Source organism: Onychostoma macrolepis, chromosome 20, assembly GCF_012432095.1.
Source record: "Onychostoma macrolepis isolate SWU-2019 chromosome 20, ASM1243209v1, whole genome shotgun sequence".
In the NCBI taxonomy this organism is placed as follows: Eukaryota; Metazoa; Chordata; class Actinopteri; order Cypriniformes; family Cyprinidae; genus Onychostoma; species Onychostoma macrolepis.
In genome coordinates, this window is record NC_081174.1 from 21,639,247 (window position 1) to 21,652,294 (window position 13,048).

General features: G+C 35.3%; 1 protein-coding gene and 1 long non-coding RNA gene across 2 annotated transcripts; one reads left to right on the forward strand and one right to left on the reverse strand.

The window, feature by feature from the left end:
- The first annotated feature begins 703 nt into the window (after positions 1-703).
- On the forward strand, positions 704-7,733 carry ntmt2 (N-terminal Xaa-Pro-Lys N-methyltransferase). Its single transcript, XM_058754903.1, has 4 exons — positions 704-2,199; positions 5,002-5,174; positions 6,166-6,418; positions 6,965-7,733. The coding sequence occupies exons 1-4, from the start codon at positions 2,025-2,027 to the stop codon at positions 7,219-7,221; spliced, it is 858 nt and encodes a 285-aa protein (XP_058610886.1). The 5' UTR covers positions 704-2,024; the 3' UTR covers positions 7,222-7,733.
- LOC131526567 (uncharacterized) lies at positions 2,112-9,831 on the reverse strand. Its single transcript, XR_009267490.1, has 3 exons — positions 8,134-9,831; positions 3,972-4,008; positions 2,112-2,250 (listed from the first exon to the last, which is right to left on the reverse strand). It is a non-coding gene; the product is annotated as an uncharacterized LOC131526567 (long non-coding RNA).
- Positions 9,832-13,048: the final 3,217 nt, after the last annotated feature.

A 13,048-nucleotide genomic window follows, 5' to 3' on the forward strand; every position in this document is an offset into this window, starting at 1 on the left:
GTACGTGTCGCTCACTTGGAATACATGTACTGGCTAGACTTTTGTTGGATTTTGATTTGAAGTATTTTTACTTTACTCAATTAAATTTAAAAAGTATCGGTAGTTTATCAGAGTGTTTTTCTTTGGAAAACTTTACTTCACTACATTCCCAAGCATAATGTCATACGTTTTACTGCACTACATTTCATAAATAAAAGTTGTTTGTTTTACCTTTAATACTTGAGAACATTAAAAATGTAGTACTTTCTTGTACTCAAGTAAATCTTTGAATTATTTTTACTTGAGTAAAAGTAAGAAAGTAATAGATTTCTAGTGTAATTAAGTATTATATGATATTTAATATGAAACGTAGTGCAGTAAAAAGTACAATAGGCTATTATGCTTTGGAATGTTGTGAAGTAAAATTTTCTAAAAAAACACTGATAAAGTACAGAGACTTGAAAAGTACTTTTAAAGCAGAGTAAAAATACTTCACTACTGTCCGGCTCTGGTAAGAATACAGAATACTTTTTAACCACCAACCCAGTTTTTATACAATTGTTGGACTATTAGAAAAACGTCTTGTTTTGATATGTCTTGTTAGAAGAAACAGTCTTAGAAAGTTTAGAACACATTTAAATGTTTTATTACATTTTATAGACCTATATTTGCATCTGTAGATTTCAATTACAATGCATATCTTTAAAGGGCATTTTCTCATGTGCTGGGCAAGACATTTTCACTTCAGTAGCACTTGCATACACCAAACATAGTTGTATTATTTGTTCATATCTCATTCACCTGATTATATAACCTTTAACTTCTAAAAACATGGTGAAATTTGTTTTTCTGACTGTTGCCAGTATTTATGCATTTGTAAAAAAAAAAAAAAAAAAATGTAAAAGAAAGTAGGGCCTATTGAAAATCCAAAATACTTAATTGTATATAGCCTAAATAAAAACAAGACAAGAATTTTGAACCTGGCTTTATTCAATGTTCAGATTTCTGTTCTGGAAATGTAGATGCAATTTTTAATGAGTGCATTTTTAATTAAATAATGCATAATTTGTATATTTAAACATAACATTTCAGAAAACTTGAAATAAAAAATACTGTGATGAATCAGATAGGGAAGTATGGTGAACTCTATTAGATTGTTTTTTAAAACTCAAAAAAAATGTTTGAAACATTTACCTATTAATATGGCTTTTTGGACCAACTTTAGAACCTGTATTATTTATAAACAGTCTTCTCTAATTGCATTGAGCATGCACTTCCAATTTAAGCACTGGTTCAGTTTTGGTTCACTGAATATCACACTAAGGTGATGATCATTTGGCAATTTATCTAAATTTCTAACTGCAATCATATGAGTAACACATGGCCCATGAGCTGACATGACTAAAGATGAGAGGCCTGATATCTTATCCATCTTATTTCTCTCTCTCTGTCCCTACCTCTGCTTTTTCACACAATTTATATGTGTAACTCTAAAAACTGTGTGTTTTTTTAGCAATTGTGTCACTATTGTAGCTTTTGTCAATGCATGCAGACAGTAAGCAGCAACAGCATTAGATCAGTCTTTGATCTTTCCTCACCACTGTGAACTTGCCACCAATACTGTGTATACAAACATGAGAAGGCAGTACTAAGAATAGCCACTACATAAGCCACTTGTCACTAGCTGTGAATGAATGCATGACTCTCTGGTTCATGTGTTGGTATGCACTAATATGCCATTCTGGATATGTCTATGGAACGTAAGAAAAGGAGCTTCTTCTGGAACTGGAGAAGAAGGCACCACCCCTCTTCTGAGGCAATCTTACCCGTCCCTTTCTCATTCCACCACCCCAGGCCTAAAGCAGGTGATCTGATAAGATGTGGTAGTTTTAAGCACTCTGCTGAGAAAAGAAAGCTCAACCGGTCAATAACCAGAGGCCTCCTACAGATATAGCAGCACCGTGGTGTCTTCAGAACTTCTTCCAGAGACATCTTGAGCTACACATTATCGCACACGCTTTGAGCCACTTTGCAGAAGATTCAGAATGTCTGATTCCACCTCCATTATGGAGTTTAGCGGGACGCATCAAGCTTTCCGAGACCGCTGGGCGAAGACGGATGATGAGATGTGCAAGCACAGTATGTCTTTCCATTTGCACAATACTCTGAGGAAGGAGTTCTTCGGCAGCTACCTGTACCTCCTGGAGCAGATTCCTCTGGGTAAGACGTGGGAGTGGGTGGCACAATGAATTATGACCCTTTGAGGTTTTCCTGCAATGTTGTTGGGATGAGAACCGTAAGGCAGACATTTGAAGTATGGCGTGGTGTCAGAACAAATCCACAAAAAATATTTAGTCTGCATCCACTAATATTCATGTTATTGACATATCTGTCCCTGTTAAAGCTGCTTCAACATTGCATTTGCAAATTTGAGATGATAATGTCGAACAGCTATGCCTAAACCACAATATCCAATAGGAACAATCGATTTTCACTTAACAGTATACAGTACATACTAAACTGTGTGCAGAGTAATGTGACTATTTTAAGCATTGCGTCACATGTATATGCATGTTGCATACTTTAAATTTTACTGAATAAATGTCAGCTGTGACTTTACTATGTTGGTGCATTAGCAGCAATAACAGCATATGTGACCCTGGATGACAAAACCAGTCTTAAGTGTCTATTTTTCGAAATTAAGATTTATACATCATCTGAAAGCTGAATAAATAAGCTTTCCATTGATGTATGGTTTGTTAGGATCGGACAATATTTGGCCGAGATACAACTATTTTAAAATCTGGAATCTGAGGGTGCAAAAAAATCTAAATATTGAGAAAATCACCTTTAAAGTTGTCCAAATGAAGTTCTTATTACTAATCAAAAATTAAGTTTTGATACATTTACGGTAAGAAATTTACAAAATATCTTCATGGAACATGATCTTTACTTAATATCCTAATGATTTTTGGCATAAAAGAAAAATCGATAATTTTGAACCATACAATGTATTGTTGGCTATTGTTACAAATATACCCCAGCGACTTAAGACTGGTTTTGTGGTCCAGGGTCACATATTTCAAAGTACTGAAAGGCTTTGGAGGTGGTGGTTGTGTGTTAAAGATCCTGAGCCATTAACATAAAAAAAAAAAAACTAAGCAAATGTTCCACTTTAAACAGCTATGAATATTATACGGTGATATGGAGTTCATAAGTAGTTTTGTTGTGTTGTTGACAGTGGTCTTTGTCTGATGAGTGTTAGCTTATATTTCTACTTGTCCACACAGTTAATCAGATGTTGGGTAGTGTAAACTGTGGAAACAATTAAATGAGTCTGTCAGTGTTACTCTGAGTTACTGGTTGGATTCAGAGGCTGGATTTCTTTTAACAGACTCAATCACAACTATTTGTCGAGTTTGGTCTGGTATTAAAACACAGAGAGCAACAGGTTTTACCCTTGGCCTTTACTCATGTACAACAACACAGTGGAGGAAATCCTCTTTATTAAATAAAGAACAGTTGGTATTAAATGATATGTAAAGGAATAGTAATTTGAGGTGAAAAGAAACATACTGAAAAAGTGTTTCTTAAATTTGAAACTGTGAACTTTACTCAAAAAAGTAACTTGCAGGTAACTAAAACCTAGCAATAGGCAATAGCTCGTGTAGTTTTAAAAAATGTAGTTTTTAACCCTATATAGTGTATTGTGTTGGTGGGAAGAAAACCCCCCATAAAAAAGCACATTTACCTAATATACTGGAAACTGCAAACGCCCTGCCCAGTTACAGCAAAGTTACGTTAGTATCAGTGAAATTCATGTAATAAATGATGTATTCATGTAATAAATTACAATACATTTAATCATTAGGAGCAAAAATATTTTTGAGTGCATCATAAATTACATTAATTGCATTTTAGACCAAAAGGGAATTTTTAAAAAGACTGACATGAATTCAGAAAGCGTTTCATTTACTTAATCATTTACTTACCCTCATGTTGTTCTAAACCTTTATGATGTTCTTCATTCTGTGGAACACAAAAGAAGATTAAAAAAAATATGGAACATTGTATGGAATGAATAAATAAACACATTTTTCAAAATATCATATTTTATGTTCTGCAGAACATGTTTGGAATGAGTGAGTAAATGGATGACAGAATTAGCATTTTTGGGTCAACTATCTCAGAAAAAAATTAGTATTAATGTCTTGTTTTGGCTGAAATGTTTCCTAATATCGCATGTTGTTTTAATGTTGCCTCATGACCAATAAGGCAAAGCAGATGAGTGAGTGTTAAACTATAAAGAGGGCCAACAAAAATATACAGGACCAAAATAAAATAGTCCACAGGGAATCACTGGGCGTGTTACTATTTTTGACTTTGAACTAGTAAACTTGTGGTTCACATATCAAACCCTGCTCACAATTTCAGTATCACAGTCCACTTCCCCTGCCAGTTCTCTAACCCTTCAGCAAGGTCTTCCCGCTAATCATCTGGTGATCCGATGTTTGACTCGAACTTTCCAAACATACTTTGACTTAATAACTGGTCTGTCCTTTAAGTGACCAGCCATTCAAGAGAGCAGATGTTCCAGCTGAACTCAATAATGTGAAATTAGACTGATGCTGACAGAGTATCGTATGTTGAGTTGCTTCATCTAAACTCCTAAATGTGCCAACAATAAAGCATTCCTTTGCGCTGTAGTACAACACTGTCAATACCAACAGTATCTTGATGCTTCAATCGCATTTGCTGAAAGAAAAAATCTTGTAAGTTGCATAAACAAATGCTATCAATAACTGGTACTTTTCAAAAAACTACTTATGACTAAATGTTGTTGTGAGACGTTGTGTTGTTGTGAAACTTCATCTCATAACTGTACATTTTCCCTTGAGATGCTTTGATCTTACAGCTGACCTTTGTATTTCAACTACAGCACAATATTAGATTTCTAGTAATTAAATCAATAGCTTATTTTTTAGTGGCTATGTGACTGTCTATATATTTATTGCCCTACAGTGAAACTCTATGCCGTGACTTGTGAGTACATTAAAGGGGAGAAGCAGTTTTACTACAGGGCACAGAACTTCTACAAGGATGTCCCGGCATCAGAGGAGGGCATGATGGGAGATTTTGTGGAGATATCAGAGATTGACCTTGAAGGCTCAAGACAGTTCCTGAAGAAGTTTGTTGTATGTAATTTAAATTTTCTCTTTCTTACTGAATGTGTATTATTCACATTTGAAATAAACTTATAACATTTTTTATAAGTAAATAAAAAAAGATTATTGGATTTATCTTTTACAAGAAAATACTTTTTAGCCATTTTTATGCAATAACGATACAAATTATAATCTTTTCTACACCAATTCTTTCAAATATTTGTTTTTATATATCAAAGAGTTAATCAGTTCATATATCAGACACAGCCCTAGTGAAAAATAAATATACTAAAATGTATCTGAAATACATTTATTTTATGCTTAGTACAAATACACTTACATATTTATGTATGAAAATTTTACCTGCAGTTGCACTTTTGGTATATTAAACCTGTATACTAAAGTCAAATTGGGACAACTAATTTTGTGCTTAACGCATTTTAATTGTGTGGAAATTGCTGAAGTCCAACTAAAGATATACTGAAGAATATTTGATTGTAAGTCATCAATAGTGACATTAAAACACATTTTAGGCTTAATATTAAGAAATATGCATTGTGCACAAGTAGTACTACAAATAATGTTTCATTATATAATTTTTATATCAGTAAGTCTTGTGCAGTATATCAGTAAATATGATAATAGATTTGAACTATACTAAGTATGAAATAAATGTATTTTTAAAATCTTGTACTTTTTCACTAGGGAGCCTATGACAGCAGACAATAATTTTTAATTGCATATTGCCTATTCATATTCTTTAAATAGCAAGACCTCAAGATCAGAATAACCCCACTGTACACTATTTGAACATGTGGTTAATTAACACATCTAAGTTGACAAATAGCATTAGCTTCAAAAATAGTGTTCAGCTGTTCTGCTGAAACTTTGACCCTGAACCTGGACTAGCACTCATAATTCTTTATTATTTTTGAACATCAAATATAAGTGGGAAAAAAATTATATGAATCATTTATTGTGTTTTTTTTATTTTTATTATTCTTATTTATGATCTCAATAGGGTCCAGGAAAGGCTGGCACCAAGCGGGCACTAGACTGCGGCTGTGGAATCGGGAGGGTGTCTAAAGGAGTTCTGTTTCCTGTGTTTGAATCCATGGAGATGCTTGACATGATGGAAGAGTTCATCCTCCACGCTCACGAGGTTTACCTCGGAGATTACGCAGACCAAGTGGAGGCCTACTACCTTTACAATCTGCAGGAATTCACCCCACCTACAAAGAGATACGATGTCATCTGGCTGCAGTGGGTTGCCTGTGAGTGGATGGATTGTTTTCATGGATTATTTTATGTTATGTGACATATATTTTGCAGTAATGTTTTGTCTGCAGTTACTACTTTAATTTGACCTGTGTTTTCTGCCCACCTACATTTGCTTATTTTAGTAGGTGCAGGGCAGGCTATCTTTGCCCATTTGCTGTAATGAGAGCAGCTGAATGCTAGTCAGAGTCTTTTGTTTCAGGATACAGTTTCATCTCCCTCACTGCAGTCTGTGTACATTTGACACCGACGGCATATATATCTATATGAAACTGCTTAAAACCATATAAAGACTTTCAATAGTAAATGAATTCCTGGTGGTGACAGATTTTTTTTAAATCACCTAAGTGACTCGTCATCATATACAACAAGCAGTTACATATAATATAAAATATAAAGAATTCTGGACTTCATACAGCTGTTGCTTAGCTTTGCATAAACGCTATCTTCTAAATGAGTTTTGGACTGTGGCCATTTTGAAATTTACACACTTTCTTTTTGTCAAGAATTACATGATTCATCTACCATTTTAAATTTCTCAGGTCATCTTACTGATAAGGACCTGATGGAGTTTTTAATGCGTGCTAAGCAGAGCCTGAGGCCCAACGGTGTGATCATCATTAAGGATAACATGGCACGGCAGGGATGCAAGCTGGACCCCATTGACAGCAGCATCATTCGCCACCTGGACATCATGAAGAACATCATTCAGACAGCAGGCCTCACCATACTGGACGTGGAAAAGCAGGAAGGCTTTCCTGAGGCTATCGTGCCTGTATGGATGATCGCCATGCGCTAAAGGAAAGAAGTTTTTTAGATGGATATGTTGTACATGCACTCATGTATAGTATATTATAAAAGCATACAGATTTTAATTTTTTTATTCCATTTACCAGCTGATATGTCAAACTGTAGTAATTTCAGTATATGGAAATCTTTGGATCTTTTTTACTAGTAACCATCCAATTTTGCAGTTTTGAAAAGCAGTGAAAACAGTCTATTATGTTTCTACTTCATATAAATGTAAGGTTAAGATCATGTAGAAGTGCAAACATGTTATTTTGGCTTTGATAGAAATCTGTAGTGTAGATTGTTTTAAAAATATATATAATTTCCATTTTTGTTGAAATGGAACAAATAGATGTATATAATTGTATCACCCTTTTAAAAAGATTTAATATTTTGTACATTTATTGTAGTATCATAAAGTAAAGTAAAATTAATTATTTATTTATTTTTTACAATAAAGTAATGCTGTTGTCTATGTCTATGTTATCTATGTAACTGACAGAATTAAGTATGTTGCCGCCATTGTGTCATTTTTTGTTTTTTAGAGTACAGAAATCTTAATATTTTTTTAAAAACCGTTTAAGTGCCATTTCTTGTTTTTACAACAATACATCATAAAGCAATAAGTCACTGAACCACATTAGTGAAGATTTTTCAGAGACATTGGTCATGATGTCTCTCAAATGCTTTAAAGGGGTCATCGGATGCAAAATTCACTTTACAAGTTGTTTGAACATAAATGTGTGTCGGAAGAGTATGTACACATCCATCCTATAATGATAAAAATCCACCCAGTGTTTTTTTTTTAAATCCTTATTTTAAAATCCCCTTTTTCAAATCAGGCTGTTCTGAGATTCCTGTCAGAATGATGTAGTTCTGCACAGGCCCCTCCCATGATAGTTGATTGACAAGCCCGTCTTACCTTAGACCCGCCCTGAGTGAGCTGTCATCCGTCCGCCATTGTATTGACTCCGGTGCAGGGGAAGACAAGATGTCTCCAATTAAGCGATTGAGGTGTTTTGTTGTTGGATGTAATAATGAACATAGCAGTCGTCATTTACTCCCGACATCTGAGTCGCTGAAGAGGCAGAGGATTAACGTTACTTTCGTTTTGAAGGGAATGCGCCGATCTGCATAAATGCGTCTATGTTCGTTTGAATCATTCATGATCCAGCCTCACCTACAGGAGAAGTGAGTATTGGGGTTTTTATGAATCTTTGCAAATCGCCATTCCTAATAATGTGCTAGTTATCCAGTTTCGCTGCTGAAGTTTGCAGTCTGCTCGTCACCCCACGGAAGAGAGGGGCGGGGTCAACAGAGCTCATTAGCATTTAAAGCAACATGGACTAAAAAACAGCTTGCTGAAAACAGAGCTGATTTTTTACAGGGTAAAAAAAAAGGCGTTTTTTTACACTACCACTGAGAAATTTTAACCAAAGTACGTTATAGACTTTTCGTTAAGACCCTAAAGAATCATATCAACTTGTGGAAAATGGGCATCCGATGACTCCTTTAAGTTGTGGGAGAATTGTGTTCTTAAAAGACCATGCTGTCATTATTTTTACAGGCAAAATGGGCAAAATATAAAATGACTTACAGTTCTAAAGGACCTTTTAGCTTGCTTAAAAAGATATGATAATGAGCATTATTTTGATATTTCCTTGAAGTATTCTTGGTGTCTTTGAAAGCAGAACTTCTCTTCACATATTTAAAGAACTGAGGGATAAATAATGTCCACAAGTTCAAAACGTCATTGTATTCCCCAAACTATGAAAAACCACACTGTTTAGGTAAATGGCTCTCAGATGGTGCCTTTGTAGAGAGGAAGGGAATTATCCCTGGTTTTGACAGACTACTCTTTTGTATCTGCCTTGGGCTCTGTCCAAATCTGTCAGAACGTGTCTGCATAAAGAGCATCAGCAAGTCACCTCAAATATTCAGCATATAAGCCTCACAAAGATGTCTTGAGCAGTGCAGTGTAAAAATTCAAGCAGGTCCTTTTCCCTGTGAATAGGTGGTTTGTCAAGAAAAAAAGCGCAAACACTCACAGCACGCAATGCAGTCAGCCTGTTATGTTTTTGAGTGATCTACGCTGGTTCTTTACCAAGTGAATTCCTTGCACTCATGGGATTTTGCAAATACATTTTTCAAAGTTCAAAACAGCCTCAGGCTGCAGTCGTATTTCTTTCATAAATCTATGTAAATAGCAGCCAAATGTCTATTCGCCTATTCAGAAATGGTTAGCGTACCTGGCAGTTTCTGCTATCAAGTCTAATCTTTCTTGTTTCCTTCACAAGCAGTCTGGCAGCTAATGGTCTGTATTAACAGAAATAACATTAATAAATTTGGTCATATTAGAGCTGAATTGAGCCAAGCTCCAGGCACAGAGAGTCAAACATAACATTGACAGACAACTGGGAGTGTTGCACTGACACAAGTAATTATCGACAAATGATCCTGTGCCTAGAGCTGGCAGTGGACAGCGACATCAAGTTTCAGGTTTATTTAACAATTATTTCTCATTTTTCAAAAAGACGAATGCTCATTTGTGGTGTCAAAGTTTATGCAAGTTTCTTCAAATCTCATTTCAATCTAATTTAATAAGAATTTATGCCTTTCGTAACTAGACTTTATCCACAAAGTCTTATAACTACAGGCTTGATACCAAGAAAATTGGTCCTCAGGGTTTTGAAATGTGATACAGCCGATTGACATATTATGGTTTGGGATTGAGAAAAGAAAAATAATAAAAAATGCATTTAAATCTCAAAATTTTCGCTTTAAATCATTATGAAGGTTATGATTTGGGGCTGGTCCCTGCCAGGAGAGTGACAGAGTTACAACCATAAACGTTCACAACGTGTTGTCTGGTACGGGCTCTCAACCTTATTCTACATGTCAGCTCAAAGGCTAGAGCTCAGTTACACATACTTTTTATAGGCCATGCTGATATTCAATAGTTTATTCAGATATGCACTGCCCCCTATCATGTACTGGTGATTACATTAATTTGATCTCCAAACTGTTCAAACTCTGACAAATTACATCAACATGATGGATTTAGATGGAATTTTAAGGTTTCTTGCAGAGGCCTAAGCCATTTGTAGATTCCCCCCAAAACTGTGCAAACACTGTCGCTGCGTACCAAACAGGATCAGTTTGCCTGCGAAGGGCACTTCGGAATGAGAACAATCATAGCCACTATAATGAAGGGTCTTTTCAATTTCAAAGGGCCCTTTGGAATGAGGGATTTTAAAGGGTACACCTAATAAACACTTTCGATTCTATGATTTTTTGCACTGGTTTAATTTGTGACACAGATGATGGAAGATGACAAAGAAGTGCATTTTAAGGAACAGTTTTTTGGTTCTCTACATCCTCTGTCAAAGCTTTGACCCTCTGTCAAAACATGCAATATTGGCTCAACCAATGGCACATGTTTGGGACGGGGCTAACAGGTAGGGCGACCAATGGGGAATATTCATTCTGATTAAAATCTGGATTGTAAAACAGGGTTGGTACCCCAAACATAACTCCGATAATTTATTTTTGCACATTTAGTGAATTTAATATTGAACTGTGCTTCTATTATTCCACTGACAGTCATTGTAACTAATTTTATTGTAAAGATTTACCATCATAGTGAGTAGAAAGACACACCATAAACCCTAGGTTAGACACCATATTGAAATTATCAACGAATTTTCCTTTTTTTTCTCAGAAAAATGTTTCATCAGCTAAACAATCAGTATGTCAGTATGCCACTGAACACACTGTATACATATACATACAGGATATAACAATTAAAAAAAAAAAAAACATTAGTAAACTAAAACAACTAGAAAATATGAATTTTTTTATTTGCTTGCCTCCGTGTCATGTGACTATTACACTGACATCAGAGAACATGCGAATGTTTCATTACATTATTCAAATATTAACTTAAAATTTAAGAGGATATAGGTAAATATTTTAGGTTAAAGGGGTTCAGCTGACAAAAAAAAAAGTTGGGAATCCCTGTTGAAGATCATCAGGGTTTGAAATGGATGTTCACTTCACCATAATGCTTCAGAATTGTCTGGTTCCTCAATGCGGTCAGACTGGTACTATTAAGGAGAATGCATTTCGCCACAGTCACCTTAAAATGTCAGCCGCAAACCACGGCTGCCTCATCAATGATCATGTGACCCTGTTTGGCCTAGCCTGATGTGGTTGATTGGTTGCTGAGGTCAGACATTTGTCCTTGTGACTGGATTGGGCTTTTACAGTGTGGGGGATAAAAATGTACCACACTGGCACAAACAGTAAACAAGGTTGCCTTTAGATTTTATGCCTGTTTTCCTAATTAGCACAGCCTTAGCTACTAGCCTGACTAGTAACATGTGTTAGTTCTACCACAACTAAGCCAGAAGCTTGTTTCGTATGCTATATCCTAGTTTAAGTTTGAGGAAAACATCACTATTTCACTTCTTTGCAGGGTCTTCCAGCTAAATTAGATGACAAAGAAGGGAAGGAAATTATATGTGCAAGCCTATTAACTAACTCAAGCTAATTATCTACAAGTAGCACCTAATTTAATGACGTTGTACAAAGTTTAATTGTAAACCCACCCAATTAGATTCAAAGGCGCGGGTAACAACACAATCCGTCTCTTGTAATCTGTTGGTTTTGCTGTTTGTAAAAAACTTGTATAATCACCTTATAGGCATTTTCTTTTCCTCTCTGGCTTTAGAAGAATCATTGCTCATGCTGGTTTCAATTCACTAACCTTTCAGATTACACAATAATGAGCCAAAATAACTCTCACATGCACACTGAGCCTGCCTGAACCATTTTCCTCCAAAGCTATTTAGGTTCATGATTCACTATTGGTTTCCACAGCAAGGGGGGGTGTTTTTGTTGTTGAGAACAGTCTCTTTCTTTTCAGATTGTTTTGTGGTGAACTACATTGTATTGCAGCTTGGCTCGTGAGAACAGATCACCATGAGAGAAAGTAAATAAGAGAACAAAATATAGAGAAAGCCTGAGAGAGTCATTAAATCTAACAGGACCAAAAAAGAGTGGATGTAGCGGCAGGTATTTCCTGCTTCTTGATCTTCTGGAGCTGAGCTCATTTTTCCCCACTGGGGGTTCAGACTTGGTTTGTATAATAACTTGTGGGATAATGCCAACAGTCTATTATTCATTTTTCTTTGGGAGGAAAACAGTTTGGAAGGGGAAAAAAAGGTGGCTCGAAATACGGCTGGTGATCAAAATGTTTAGAATTGAAATTAATTTTGGATGTATATTCAATATTTAAATTCGATGTCATTTTACTAGTTAAGAAATTCCTGTGATGTGTATGGATACGCTTACATTTGCCACAGTAAAATAGTGAAAAAAATGATCAGATTCAAAAAAAGACAACAGGATGGTTTCGAAGAATAATTCTTTAAAGAAGGATTCTTTGATGAATACAAAGTTGAAAAGAACAGCATTTATTTGAAATAGAAATCTTTTGTAACATTATAAAAGTCTTTTAATCAGTTTAATATGTCCTTGCTGAAGAAAAGTTTTAACGTTCAAAGTTATTTGTACTTTTAATGTACTGTAAGTCACTTTGGTCAACAACAAAAAAAAACATCTGCTGTTACCAACATCACTGAGTACATTTAAGCTTAATGCAATTACATTTACAGCTCACAACATGTTGATTCAGTTTCATTAATTTCACATTGGTTGGCTCCAACCAAAGAATGCAGAATCTTTCTAAGCAAACAGCCGTCTCCAGGCCACAGCAAAGCCCCTGCTAATGAGAGAGCAGGCAGCTCGCTCACCAATTTCAAGTACGATTTATG

Coding starts and splice junctions, on each gene's coding strand:
- ntmt2 (XM_058754903.1), top strand. CDS start 2,025: ATGTCTGATTCCACCTCCATTATGGAGTTTAGCGGGACGCATCAAGCT. Junction 2,200..5,001: donor CCTGGAGCAGATTCCTCTGG/GTAAGACGTGGG, acceptor ATTGCCCTACAG/TGAAACTCTATGCCGTGACT. Junction 5,175..6,165: donor AGTTCCTGAAGAAGTTTGTT/GTATGTAATTTA, acceptor TGATCTCAATAG/GGTCCAGGAAAGGCTGGCAC.